The sequence below is a fragment of the Malania oleifera genome, chromosome 6 (assembly GCF_029873635.1).
Source record: "Malania oleifera isolate guangnan ecotype guangnan chromosome 6, ASM2987363v1, whole genome shotgun sequence".
Lineage (NCBI taxonomy): Eukaryota > Viridiplantae > Streptophyta > Magnoliopsida > Santalales > Ximeniaceae > Malania > Malania oleifera.
The window spans coordinates 11,304,949-11,318,983 of NC_080422.1; the positions used below are offsets into that span (position 1 = coordinate 11,304,949).

General features: G+C 33.1%; 1 protein-coding gene across 1 annotated transcript; it reads left to right on the top strand.

Moving 5' to 3' along the window:
- Window positions 1-1,035: 1,035 nt before the first annotated feature.
- Window positions 1,036-1,963, top strand: LOC131157156 (early nodulin-like protein 7). Its single transcript, XM_058111076.1, has 2 exons — window positions 1,036-1,301; window positions 1,548-1,963. Exons 1-2 carry the CDS (start codon window positions 1,094-1,096, stop codon window positions 1,910-1,912), a joined length of 573 nt encoding a protein of 190 aa, XP_057967059.1. The 5' UTR covers window positions 1,036-1,093; the 3' UTR covers window positions 1,913-1,963.
- Window positions 1,964-14,035: the final 12,072 nt, after the last annotated feature.

Here is a 14,035-nt window from a genome sequence, read left to right on the forward strand (position 1 = left end):
GATAATGGGAAGTTGAAAATATTTATTTAAATTTTAAAATAAAAGATAATATATTAAATTACTTATGTATTGACGTAAATATTATACTCATAAAGTAATTTGTAAATTAAGAGTATTATTTAAAAATGATTTAAGAGAAAAGAGAATTGAAGACCACTTAGGGTCCGTTTGGATCAAGAGTTCTGCTTGAAGAAAGGAATGGAAAGGAAAATAAGAAGAAAACTCATTTTTTTTTTATATTTTCCTTCTCTATTAAATGCTATAAAAAAAAATGAAAGTTTATTTTAATATAACTAAAAATTAGGAAAAACTAAATATGAATGATGTGTAAAACAAAAATTTATACAAAAATTTGGTAAGTATTTTATTTTCTTTCTCACTTTTCTTAATAATCAAACATGAAAAAATGGATTCCTTAATATTTTCTAAATTCCAAATGGGGCTTTAAGTTCTTATATAAAGTTTCATAATTTTTTTTTTAGTTACTTGAGATATTTAAGAGATTAAGATTCAAATCCTTTCCATTTGCAATTTCAGATTTATCAACAAAATATTTTCAAAAAGCCTACAAGTTAGTAATCCAAAATCAAACTATTTTATTCAAGATCACAAGAGCCTACAAGTTAGTAATCCACCTGGTTTGATCACAGACCGTTCATTCATCCACCCATACACGTGGCATAACTACAGGACTACATGACACACGCAATCCTAGCCCTCTGGGGTACCTAACTACACGTGTCATCACCAGACGTCCCTCCCTCCAAATTTCAAATCTCGCTTGATCCCATCCATTCCTCAACGGCCTCCCTTAACGGCACTTTCTCAGGGACGTGCCCGGAACTACCTCTCCCCCGTAACCGCTATTAACCGCCAAATTTTAAATTTCAAAGTTTAAAATCCGAACTCTGCTCTGCTCTCTTCTCTCTCACTATCTCTATACGTTTATCTCTTATCTCTATCGCTCTATTTCTATTGATATCTATATATGCATCTCAGAAGGAGCTTGAAACCACATTTAGTTTAATCATCACATTGATCTGAGGATCTGAGAATTCCGCAGCTTCAACAGACCCTTTTGAGAGAATCGAAGATGAGGAAGAACACGAGCATGGGTTCTGTTCTGGCCCTCCTCTGTACTAGTTTAATGATCGTTGCCGCCATTAATGCCAGAGTCTGTGCTGCGAAAGACTTCAAAGTCGGTGATGCCGACGGCTGGAGGGAGCCCACCGCCGAAAACGAGGCGGCCATGTATTCTCTGTGGGCTTCCCGCAACAGATTCCAAGTTGGAGATTCTCTGCGTGAGTTTTAGATCGATTACATTGTGGTTGTATTGGAGTTTATGAAGTTTGTTTATCGAAATTCTATGAATTCTGCTGATTACGAATATATGCAAGTTTGTGTACTGTATTTGGTTGTATAATGATGAACAATATATGGGTTTTATCAAGATCCATTTTTTAACAGAAATATGTGATTTAGAGCTAGAGTCATTGTGCTGGAAAAAAGGACTTTCAGATCATTCTTTTGGTCATTTATTTGTGTAGGTTTCGAGTACAGCAATGATTCGGTTCTCGTAGTGGATAAATGGGCTTACTACCACTGCAACACATCCAAGCCGATCGCTGCCTACAGCAATGGAAACAGCCTCATCAAGCTCGACAAGCCTGGACCGATCTACTTCGTGAGTGGGACTGCAAACCACTGCAAGAACGGGCAGCGGTTGCTGGTGGACGTGATGGAACCGCGCCCAATCTCACAATCTCCTCCTTCCACAGCTCCTCCAACTGAGCCTTATTTTTCAGCGTCTCCTGCACCGTCACCTCTTTCGAATTCAGGGGCCATAGTTTCAGAGACAATGGTTCCAGTTTCAATGGCTCTTATTGCCGCCCTCGGAGCTTTGGTACTGTGAGCACCTTAGCCATTTTGGGTTATGGTGGTTGCAGTCGATCCATTGCGCTGGTTCGACTTCTTTTGCGTTTGCGTCGGATTCCGGGTGTTGGAATCCTGTGTCTGAGCATTTTCTTTTCATATGATTTATTCATCAGAGATGAACATTGGTAGCTAGTTTTAGTATATTTTGAGAGTTTGAGTCTGATTATTTAGGCATGTATTGTTATTGCTGGATTTTTATGGATGCTATATTTGAATTCAGATCATATTCATTTGGATCAGCAGCTTTGTTCTCCTTTCTTTCTCAAATATTTCACTAGATGAATTAATTCAATAAATGGAAATTAAATCAGATCACCTTCAGCAACCCTATTTTGTCTTGACTTTATTTAGTAAAAGCTACTTTTGTAAAATTTATTACTACAATAAAAAAAATAAAAATGAAAATTTTGGTGGCCTAGATCATTAGAGAAATTTCAGTTAGCAATAGGTTAGTAAATAAATCAAAAAAAAAGGAAAAAAAATCAATTAGTTTGTCTTAAATTCCGTTGATCAATCAAGTTAGTAAATGAAAAAAAAATCAATTAGTTTGTTTTAAATTCGATTGATCAATCAAATTAGTAAATAAAAAAAAAATCATTTAGTTTGTTTTAAATTTGATTGATCAATCAAAGTTAAATTGGTGGTTCTCACTCTAGCCTATAAATAGAGTTTTCCAAAGAAGTGGTGGGGGAAGGAAAAATTGAGAAATGAAAAACTATGGCGAGGCTAAGAAGCTAAAAAAGACAAGGCAAGATTATACCAATGTAGCGAACGAATGTCAGATTCCTCTAGTAGGTTTGATTCAACAAGAAATTAGAATCAAAATTGTATTATAGTACTTGAGATATATATATATAAACATAGGAATTGGAAATGAGTTTAATTTATAAATTATAATAACATTATAGTATAAAAAATTTATTCAATTAATTTAATCTAGAATAATAACATTATAAATATGCAATTATTACATACTATTATTTTATTAATCTATATAATAAATATTTTTTTTTACAATAAAGTCATTTTGATAATTATGTATTTGATTATAACTTGCATATTATTATTATTATTATTATTATTATTATTATTATTATTATTATTATTATTATTATAACTATTATTATAACTATTATTAATATTATATTTTATAAGTATTATTTTTAATATGTAATTTATTAAATGTAAACAAAAATCTCATGTATTATAACACTATAACATAATTTATTATTTAATATAAAATAATAATATAATAAAAAACCACCATAGCATTATATTTTATTATACAATAGTAGCTTATTCTTTTTTAAGTATTATATCATTATTAAAAATTATTACTATAAATTTTTATTAATTATATTAATCATTAATATTTTATTTTATTTTATTTTAAGGTTATTCATAACAATAACCACAATTATATCATTGTGTTCTATAATTTAATACCATTCTATTACTTTTTATGTGTTATAAGATTATTATATATCATATAAATAATAATTGATTTCAGTATAATGAATACTTGCTTTAAGAAAAGAGAAGAACATTTAATAACCTTTAAAAGTGGACAAAATAGAAGTCAAATAGAATTTTTTTTTTTAACTAGGAGGGTAGATCGTTTATCATGCAAGGATTGTAAAGTTATTTCAGCTAAAAGCCTAACCACATAACATAGAGTCTTAGTGTTAGATATATGTATTAAAAAATGGAAGAAAAATGATAAAATAAACTAGTGTAGGAAAACTAGATGGTGGAACCTAAAAGGAGAAAATATAATAAAATTTAAAGATAAAATGATCAAAGATGGGGATTGGACCTTAGAGGATGGGATAGATACAAATACTCTTTGAAATAGATTAGCTAGCGCTATTAAAATGATAGCAAAAAAAATTTTAAGTGAATCAAAAAGAAGATTCTCGAATAACAAAAAGAGTTGGTGGTGGGATAAAATGTACAAAAAATCATAAAGACAAAAAGAATTTCGTATAAAACGTGGCAAAAATATAGAAACATAGATAACTTTGAAAAATATAAGGAGGCAAGAAAAGATGCAAAAGGGGCCGTTAGTAAAGCTAAAATATAGATCATTTAATAGTTTGTATGATATATTATGTACAAAAGAAGGGGAAAGAGATATATTTAAACTTGCTAAAACTAGAGAAAGGAAGAACAAGGACTTAGGAAATATAAAATGTTTAAAAGTAAGGATGATATTGTGATAACCCAAAAATATATATACGATTAAAGCATAATTATAATAAAATAAAAATGGTCATTAAGTTAATATCAATATAGAAGTGTTTTTCTGTAGGGTCCTTGATTCTATGTTTGATGCCTAAGAAAGACCTTGTCTTAGCGAGTGCTCAGAGACCATTGCGGCTCAGTCGCTCCCTGGAGGTCGGCCTGGTCAAAATGGAATTTCATAGGATAAACAGGATAGACACTATTTATACACGTAAATAAGTATATATACATAAAATAGTGTTTTGACAGACATAATTTGTCGAAATACATAATAAGATAATAATAATATAGGTATCATATGTGGGGCCCACAAGACTATGTGGGGTCCACATGAGTCCCGGAGCCACAAGACACTGTTTATATACGTAAATAAGTACATAAAATAATGTTTTAACTGATATAATTTGTAGAAATATATGATAAAATAATAATATAGGTATCCTATGCGGGGCCCACATGAGTCCCGAAGCCGTATGGAGGTTTTCACAAGTCTCAAAGCTATGTAGGATGCATAAAATCGTATAAGAGTTATTCGAGTTACGTAGGATCCATTCGGGTCTCGAAGTTGTGTGGGGCCCACAAGACCATGTGGGGCCCACATGAGTTTTTAAAATTTAAATTTAATTCTTGTTCAAAAATAAATAATAAAATAAATAAATACTAAAAGTAGTTTAAAATTAATAACAATGATAATAATAATGATAATAATGATTAGAAAAAAAAATAATAAAATAATAGAATAATTAATTAAGTTATTGATTAATTAATTAGGTAAATAATTAATTAAAAAAATTATTTAGTGGGAATGGTGGCAAGCACTCCCACATGGCCTCCATCCCTATCCCATACTCAACCCATACCTTGCCCATCCCTTGCCCATTCTTTAATTTTTAAAAAATTATAATTTCACCAATCTCCCCACACTTTTATAAATTCCATTTCTTTCCCAAAATTTTCCTATAAATAGGGAACTCTCAACCTTCATTTTTCACAACAATTTTCTAAGGAAGAGAAAGATTAGTGAGTGAAAGAATTTGTGGTGGAGTGAGAATTTTGAGTAAGTTCTCACTCACCCACTCTTTCCGATCTCATATCTTAAAGATAGTTATTGTGTTCGTAGCACACGGTAAAAGAAGAAGGTAAGTAAATTTTGATTATGTTAGTTTCTTTTTATTTTAAATTCATACCCGAGTTTATTTTGTACGTAAATTTTAATTATGTTACTTAGTTCCACAAAATTTCTATGAGTTTATTTTTACGCATATTTAATTATACCAGTTCTATTTTTAATATACTTGCATCTATATTTGGGTTAAGAAATGTTCTAATCCCCTCGGGTAAATTTTCAGCATTTATTTCTATTCAAAAATAAAATTATATATATTTTTAACACAAAAATTGTGTGGCATGAGTTTATTTTTACGTTACATTTTTTTATGAAAATATGAGTAAAGATGAGATTTTCACGATATTATTTTAAATTGCATAAATTATAATAAGATGATTTTAAAACCCCTTATGGCAACGAAAGTTCAAAGTTACAGATGCTCGGTACCGCAGCTTAAAGTTTATACGGATCAGAGTGCACCCACATTGTTTACAGAGTGGTTATTTATGTTAGTGGATTTCTCCTGAGTGCACACCTGGTTCCGGACCAGGACTTAATAAGGAAAATCTCACTTAAAGTTTACGTACGTTGATTTAGTTTGGTCGGCCAGCCAGCTAAGTCCAGTCTTCGGACCGCACAACCCAGTCATGGGGGTAAACATGACTTACGGCAAACAGGCCTAAGGGTGGTTTTTACAATATATGTTTATACATATTTAATTACGTGTACAAAGTTACTGATGATTTGAAGGAAAAGTGTAAGTTTACGTGAAAAGGATCATTTTGGTACTTAAATGATGATCTAAGGAAAACGTATAAGGAAAAGTATATGTATGTTTATCATTAAATGTTTTTACAGTTTTAAAGTTAAAAGTTTAATTTAACAGTTATAATATATGATTATAAAAATTTACTGTTGAAATTGATGACAAAAGTTTTATGCAGAAATTTTTAAATTTATATCTATTCTAAAAGCAGTCTTGAAGTTATAGTATTAAATATTGTTTTACGAAATTCTTTAAAAGCTCATTTTAGCCACACACTAATAATAATCTTATTTACTTACTGAGCGTCGTCTCACCCCAATCATATTTTATTTCAGATAACTCTGAAGGACATGTCAGAAATCAGGCTTAACAAGCATGCGGGTGGGGATTAGAAAAATAAAGATTTATTAGAAATATTAGTATGGTTTCAGATATTTATATTTGTGTAATTTGTCTTCTTTTGAAATAAATGATTGTAACATGGAATATTAGTGCTCTGGTTTAATAAAAATTGAGTTTATTTTGCTTCCGCTGTAAATCAGTAGTAAAAAGTTAATATCCCAGGCCCCTCGGGGTCGGGGTGTTACAGATATTGTCTTGGTTAAGGACGAAGATATTAAATAAAGATGGCGAAGTTACTTTAGTAAGTTGTTTAATGAAAACCAAATAGAAGGCTTAAACTTAAAATTGTCAAATGAGGAAAAGACTAAAAATATAAGTTTTATTTGCAAAATTAGAGTTAACGAAGTTAAGTTTGCACTAAAAAATATGAAAAATGGGAAACCTATGGGACCAGATAACATCCCAATTGAAGTTTGGAAAAGCTTGGGTGATAACGGAATTATATGGTTAACTAATTTATTTAATACAATTGTAAAAACTAGGAAAATGCCAAATGAATGGAGGAAAAATACTTTAATACCTATATACAAAAATAAAGGAGATATTCAAAATTGTAATAACTATCGTGGAATTAAACTTATGAGTCATACGATGAAACTATGAGAAAGGGTAGTTGAACAAAGATTAAGGTTAGAAATGAAGATCTCAGAAAATCAATTTGGTTTTATGCTTGGGAGATCTACCACATAAGCTATTTATCTTTTAAGAAGATTAATGGAAAAGTTTAGGGAAAATAAGAGAGACTTGCATTTTTTTTTTTTTTTAAAAAGAAGGACGACACCTCCAATTATTTATTGATAACCCCTCACTTTTGGCGAAAGAATATCGTGGTTACAAGACAATCAATGGGAGATAACAAAAGACAACACGTTAAAAACCTCCCAAAGAACAAACCTAACATCCAGCCAAATATCGGATTACAAGTCTAAACAAAACAAAACAAAACAAGACCTACAAAACAAACTTCACGCAACAAAATAAAACAAAAGATAAACATCATAAAGCATAAGCAAAAACCAAAAGGAAATTAGTTAAACATACCTCATATAAGCCGTTCCCATCTTCTCCAATTTATACAAACCATTGCAAACTCTAGGGAGTTGACTACTATTTGTAAACAAACTATTCCTTCTTATAACACCTTGTCGAGCCAAAACATTTGCCACTTTGTTCCTGTCTTTATACCAATGATTTATCGAAAAATCAACTCCCTCCAATAAACCAATAAGCTGCTCCCAAAAATCCCACAAATACCACAAGGAGCACTTCCTAGCTCTTATCCAATTAACTACAATATTCGAATCACATTCAATATTGATACATGTATGGCCCAAATGTTTGCAAATCTTTATTCCCTCCAATACAACTCTCAATTCAGTTTCATTATTTGAACAATAACCAAAATATTTTGAAAAACCAATCACAAAAGAACCTGTATGGTCTCTAAGGATGCCATCACCACCCGTCGGCCCTGAGTTTCCCATATTGCTCCCATCCAAATTTAGTTTCAACCTCCCTTGCCTCGGTTTTAGCCATCTCACACTTTGCATAGTTTTAATTTTTTTATTCACAATTTGCACTTCCAAATTCTGTAATACCCGAAAATCAGCATCCTTTAACTGAACCATTTCTGTCATGTTCCTACTCAAAACCCCCACCCAATACTTAATGGAGAGCCACACATTAGTACTACTCTCTAATTTTCCTCCCATTCTAGCCACACATCTCCTTCTCCACAACCTCCAAACTACTAAACAAGGAATCAAACCCATCAATGAACCCAGTTGAGAGAACTTGGAAGCCCTATTAAACCACATTTGGACTCTTTCTTTCCAACTTTGTTGCCTTGGGAAAGGAACACCTACCTCCACCGAAACCTTCCTCCAAAGCTTAGAAGCAAGGTCTCTCTTATTTAACACATGCTCCAAATCTTCTGATTGCCTCATCTCACAACAATTACACGCCGAAACAAGTGAAACCCCCACCCTTTTCACCTTTTCATCAACACTTAGGCACTCAAAAGCAGCCTTTCACATACAGATAGAAATTTTCTTCGGTAACCATTTGTTCCAAACCCACTTAGCCCAATCAAAATTTGGAGCTCTAACTTTGATAATCCAATGCGGATTTTGCTTTAAAGTAACCATCCTTTTCCGGGAGCCATAACAGAATGTTCGAAGAATTTCTAAGATTTCTCACCTTTTCCATGACTTTATTCGCTTTACTAAACCCCAGAATCTTCTGCAAATTTTCCATATCCCACGCATCATTGATAACCAAATCTTTTAATTTGATATGAGAATGTGCACCATTTGAACAATCTGCAAACAGAGGTCCCGAATTTAGAAACTTATTATACCACAATTTTACATCTCCTTCTCTAACCTTCCACTTAGATTTACTTAACAGTTCAGGCATACCCTACAGAACTTTCCTCCAAAAGGATGAATCCGATCCATGCGATTTGCAAAGAGCAATATGTCCTCCTTTGACATATTTAACTTTAAAAAATCTAGCCCATAAAGAATTTTGAGTTAATAAATGCCAACCAAACTTCATGAACAAAGACCGTTGCACTTCCGAAATGTCCCTTACTCCTATGCCTCCCTCCTCCACAGGAACACACAATTTCTTCCAAGTCCTCCATTTCATTTTTTCTTTTCCATCCTTAAATCCCTAGAAAAAAGAAGCAAACATACCTTGAATCTTTTTAATTACCAGTTTCGGTACATTTAGAACAGCTAATAGATGCAATGACATACTTGAAAGCACATGTCTCAACAAAACAAGACGACCTTCTTGAGACAATAGTCTACTTTTCCAGCCTACAACTCTCTTACTGATTTTTTGGATTAAAGGGTCAAAATGACAGCCTTTCAATTTACCATCCACTATTGGCACACCTAAATACGTAAATGGAAATTTACCCTCAATAAAATCCGTCTCTTGAAGAATTTCTCCTTTCCTCTGAACACCCAACTTATTTGAGAACAAAATAGCTGATTTATCTTTATTCACCCTTTGACCAGTTTAGTTTTTATACTCCTTAATCACCTCCACTAATTGACTAACAGATTTTTTTCCAACATTAGCAAAAATAACAATATCATCCGCGTACATTAAATGCAATATAATAGGTGCACCACACGGGTGTGCAAATGGTAAAATCCGCTTCTCAGCCAATTTTTTTTTAATTAATTTAGAAAGAATTTCTTCCATGATGATGAAAATATACGGCGACGACAGATCGCCTTGCCTCAATCCCCTTTTTGACTTGAAGAAACCTCTATAAGTGCCATGCATCATGACAGAAAACCATGGAGTGGAAATACAATTCTGAATCAACTTACAAAACCAATTTGGAAAACCAAGAGCTTAAAAAATCTGATCTACCACCTGCCACTCCGCTCGATCATACGCTTTGCTCATATCAAGCTTTAGCATTATATTTCCTCCTCTCGCCCGCCTATGTAATAATTTTGTCATCTCTTGAGTAAGCTTTATATTTTTAAAAATACTCATCCCTTTCACAAAAGCACCTTGTTCTAAAGATATTAAATCGCCCATCACCAACGAAAGCTTACCAACAAGGATTTTGGAGAAAATTTTATAGATAATGTTACAAAGGCTTATCGGCCAAAATTTGTCAAAAGAATGAGGATCCTTTACCTTAGGAATAAGCACTATGTAATAGGAACAAAAATACCGAGGCAACATATCACATTTGAAGAATTCTTTTACCGCATCCATCACATCATTTTTAATAATCTTCCAATAGGTAATATAAAAAGAAGACCCAAACCCATCCGGACCCGGACTACTGTTCATAGAAATAAACAATACAGCTTCATAAACGTCCTCCTTAGTCGGTTCTTCCCTCAGCTGACCTATAGACTCCTTAGAAACTACCGAATGGATGATATCTTCTAGGTTTAACCTTTGCATTGAACTATTTTGTCCCAAGAATTGCTCAAAATACTTCACAGCCCCATCATAGACCATCTACATATTTTCCAACACCGAATCATCAGGAAGCGTCATTGAATTAACACAAGAATTTCACCTTTTTTGTGTAATCACAGCATGGAAAAACTTTGAATTCTGATCCCCATCTATCAACCATTTCATCTTTTCTTGTTGCGCCAATCTAGCCTCTTCCCTTCTATACCAAACCTCCAATTCAGCCTTAGAAATAAAGAACTCTTCTTCAACTGATTCCGAGTATTTTGTCTACTGTAAATTCTCATATTTTTTCACCCTTTCCTCGAACTCTCGAATGAAACTACCAACATGACCGAAAGTTTGTTTATTCTACACCCTAAGCCTTTGTTTTAGTCTTTTTAATTTACCCGCCAATTTACACAATCCTGAATCTGCCACAATGTGTTCTCTCCAAGATGATTCAACCATTTCCAAAAAATCCCCATGTGACGTCCACATGTTCTAAAACCTGAAAGGCGCTGGCCCATACCTCTCCATATTCGCACACAGTTGTAATAAGATAGGAGAATGATCTGAAGTATTTCTTTTTAACAAAGAAGTCTTAGCTTCACCATATTTTATAGAAAAAAACATTATTAATCAGCACCCTATCCAATTTCGCCCAACTTCTTCTCAAACCTTGTTGGCCGTTACACCATGAAAATTGACTTCCTTCGAATTTGAGGTCCAATATGATATTTATTGACCTTGAGAAAGCATATGATAGGATACCTAGGGAAGTTTTATGTTGGGTTTTAGAAAAAAAGGGTGTATGTTGTAGGTATACCGATGTCATTAAGGATATGTACGATGGAGTAATGACTAGTGTAAGAACTATAGATGGAGAAACTAGAGAATTTCCAATTGCTATAGGTGTACATCAAGGATCTGCTTTGACTCCTTATCTTTTTGCTTTAGTGATGGACCAATTTACTAAGAGTATTCAAAATGAGGTTCCATGGTGTATGTTGTTTGCAGATGATATTGTATTAATTGACGAAACTAGGGACGGAGTAGAGGCTGAGTTAGAATTATGGAGAGAAGCTTTGGAATCTATAGACTTTAGGATAAGTAGAAATAAAATAGAATATATGACCATGTAATTTTAGTAATGATAGAAGGAATATTGGAGACAAAGTTAAGCTTAATGATGAAGAAATAAATAGCACTTGTAGATTTTGATACCTTGGATCTATTATGCAAGTTGAAGAAGAAATTGAAGATGATGTAATGCATAGAGTTAAAGTAGGTTGGTTAAAATGGAGAAGTGCTTCAAGTGTGCTATGTGATCGTAGAATATCCTTAAAATTGAAATGGAAGTTTTATAGGATAGCTATAAGACTAGCTATGCTATATGGATCAAAATGTTAGGCGATGAAGAAACATAATATCCAAAAAGTAAAAGTTGCCGAGATGAGAATGCTTAGATGGATGAGTGGTATAACATTGAAAGATAAATTAAGAAATAAACATATTTGTGGTAAGTTAGGTGTAACTCTTATAGAAGATAAGATAGCGAAGGGATGACTCAAATGGTATGGACACTTGCAACGTAGGCCTTATAATGCACATGTGAGGAAGAGTGACTTAATTACTGTGAGGGGCAGTAGAAGGGGTAGGGGTAGACCTAAAATAACTTGGGAGGAGATAGTGAGTAAGGATTTAATATCCTTGAATCTATCAAAAGAAATGGTCCATGATCACATAAATTGGCGAAAAAGGATTTATATAGCCGACCCCACTTAGTGGGACTAAGGCTTGGTTGTGTTGTCTATTGTATATAAATAATAATTGATGAGAATGGTGTATTCCCAAGAGGGGGGTGAATTGGAGATTTTAAAAATTTCTCTTAGGTTAGATTCAAATCGCAATCAGTATTACACAACTTAGGGTCTTTTTAAGCAAACCCAATATCCACAAATATTTAACTGAGCAAATATTTAAACAATTAAAGCAATCTCAGTAATTTCTAATCATTCATAGCAGTTAAAATGTAAGCATAAGTGCAGAAATTAAATAATGTAAGAGAAGGAGTGACACGAGATATATTATCGAGGTTTGGCAACTGTGCCTACGTCTGCGTCTCTAGCTAACCAGCCTAAGGATTCCACTAATGCTCACTTATAGGTGGAGCAACACAGGTTACAACCTCCTTTCCTTACTGGGTGAGGAAAACCTCAGATTAGATTACAGGGTTAACCCCAACCTACAACTACAACTTACAGGATGGTGCTCCTAGTTCTCATAACTAGGTCTGAACTAGTTTAAGACTTTCTTAACCAGGTCTAAGTCTATCCGGTGCACGTTACAAGCCAGTGTAATCCTCTTCCGACGATCACACATCGAGAATACAACAGATATAAAAATTTACGTACAAATAAAGTGCTTCTTCACTAAGCAGATGTGTATAACAATAAGCACTAGATGCACTCACGCAGATATGAATTGAGCTCAGTGAGTATGTGTATTTTTCACAACAATATTTTTTCAATCAAAACAAAAAGTGTGAAAAATAATTTTCTCAATAATAACAATGAGAAACCTTTCAAGTAAAGGTTTATAAATGAAAATATGCTTAAGGTTCTCTTTTTAATATCCCAAGAAGTTTTCCCAAAATAATTTTTCAAATAAAGTTCAAGGAAAGTGAAGGCTTGTGCTCATAAAGATTTTTTGCTAATAAAACAAATGAGCTTTTGAATCTTGCAAAGAGTGTGCAAAAGATTCACAAGCCTATATGAAGTTTCTCCCAAAAATATTTATCAAGAAAACTATATGGGAGAACCTTTAGCTATACTCTCAAAAATTGATTTTCAAAATAAAATGTAAGTGAGAGTATTTTGCTTACAATAATAAATAAATGCCAAACTGAAAATGAATCAAAGCTCTCTTTCAAGGAAGATTTTTCAAATGAAAGTGAGAAAGAGAGTAAAAATTAAGCATAAAAATTAGAGAAGACTCTTGGACTAATCTCGTTACTAATCTTGCTTATGAAGGGGGTATATATAGAGTCTCCAAGAAAATCGATCCGTCAGGGACTTGGTGGGGATTTTTAGAAATGTTTAATTAAAAAATAACCCTATTTAGCGCTAAAAATTTTGGGCAACCTGAGAGGTTTGGTCGATTGACTTAAAGGGTCGGTCGGTTGAGCCCTCTAAGATATTCAAAAATATATGAGACTTGGTCAGTTGAGCACAGGGCCGGTCGGCCGTGCTAAGGACGATTTCCAAATCTTCGTACGTTCGGTCGACCGGGGCTATTTTTAGTTCATTTAGTTGGTTGTTTGAGGATGCTGAAAAGATTCCGCCGAACGGTCGGGCGACCATGGACGATATGTGATTATACGCCACAGTTGCGTAATTATGCATTTAAATTCATGCATCAAGATTATAATTTTAATTAAAATTCCTGATTTTGTGTAATATTTTAATCATCAAACTCACCAGATAATTTTAAGATAAATTAGCCTACTTTTGTTGAAAATCTGTGGACACTCATATTTTATTATTGCAGGATAATTTTGGAAGCCGAGCCATGCACGCAAAGAAAGGTCGTTTTCGATGTTATTTCGTAATCTGTGTGTAACTCTCTTATACGAGCTC